The 1,226-nt window shown below is 44.0% G+C and overlaps 1 protein-coding gene across 3 annotated transcripts in view; it reads right to left on the reverse strand.

The window, feature by feature from the left end:
- Positions 1-7: 7 nt before the first annotated feature.
- LOC101859532 (GTP-binding protein GEM) overlaps positions 8-1,226 on the reverse strand; it is a 169,114-nt gene continuing 167,895 nt past the window's right edge. For all 3 annotated transcript variants that reach the window (XM_005090282.3, XM_005090283.3, XM_035971043.1), the window contains one exon: positions 8-795. In XM_005090282.3, the coding sequence (XP_005090339.1) occupies positions 506-795 (290 nt within the window). In that variant the 3' untranslated portion in view covers positions 8-505. The remainder of the gene's footprint in view (positions 796-1,226) is intronic.

Below are 1,226 nucleotides of genomic sequence, written 5' to 3' on the forward strand. Positions count from 1 at the left end.
GGTGTGTGTGTGTGTGTGTGTGTGTGTGTGTGTGTGTGTGTGTGTGTGTGTACAATTTCAAATTGATTTGAGAAAAGGGTGTAGGGTGGGGCAAATTGCTAACTGAAGAAAACTGGATCATCCTGAGTGATGCATGCCAAGCACATAATTTTATACTGCTAGTGTCAAAGTGATAGGATTATTACCTCCATATTAGGGGGTGTGCACACGATCCGATTAGTCGCCATCAATAGTCATTTCACTTCGGAATTCTGCAAACTCGTGTCGAAGGGGATATTTCGAAGGCATTTCGAAGTCGAATAACGGCTGGGCACGCAAGCTGTCCTTTCGAAGCCGACTTACCACTTTAATAGCATATTTCCACATCCCTCTTTCGGGACCTTGTTGAGACTTTTCATAGATCCAGGAACCGTTTAAACGGTGGGGACTGAAGAGCGTAGTTTTGTACGCCTAGCGTGATTCTGACGGACGCGTAGAGGAGCGTTATTTTGGCGCCGTACGTGCTTCAAAGTGTGTACAAATTCTCGCACGGTTTCAGCTTCTTCCGACCACTCCGCCTGAAAAGCTTGGCGAAAAATCCCCGAGGACCTTTCATCGGCGATCTGGGTTTCTCTTTCCGGTCGCCATCTTCGTTCCGCTGTTCCTTCCCCGGAAATGAGATGGTTGTGAAAGGTATGCGCATGTGCAGTCGGATCTGCGTGAGGATCCCCACCAGAAGTTCGTCGACGTAGTGGTTGAGCGCGGCAGACGTCTCTGTGTACTTACAGTCGTACGTCTCAGCGACCAGACGAGCTTCTGTGGACAAGAAAACATATTTTTTTTAGTCAAGAGAAGCATCTGGACTCTACAATTTTCATTTGGTGGGAGCAAAAGCAAGGCTGCAAAGCAAATCTTTGTGGTTGCTTTTGTATATGTTTTTATACATCCTTATGAATATTATTTAGCTAATAATAATAATAATAATAATAATAATAATAATAATAGATCCTTCAGGAGGTGGGCTGTTTCCATCTTGCCTGCCAGGGCCACCACAGAATGAGAGTGACATAGCGTGACTTAAAATACTACAAAATCCCTACTATACATTATTAAGATACATGTATAAGGTTAAATGTGCATTGTCTGATAGAACTACATTTTTGAACAGGTACGACTTTATTTTTGGCCTGTTCATCCCGGTACTCCAAAATAGTTTTGTCGAGCACTGGGACCTTTCTCCAGGCACA

Source organism: Aplysia californica, unplaced genomic scaffold (genome assembly GCF_000002075.1).
Source record: "Aplysia californica isolate F4 #8 unplaced genomic scaffold, AplCal3.0 scaffold00015, whole genome shotgun sequence".
NCBI lineage: Eukaryota > Metazoa > Mollusca > Gastropoda > Aplysiida > Aplysiidae > Aplysia > Aplysia californica.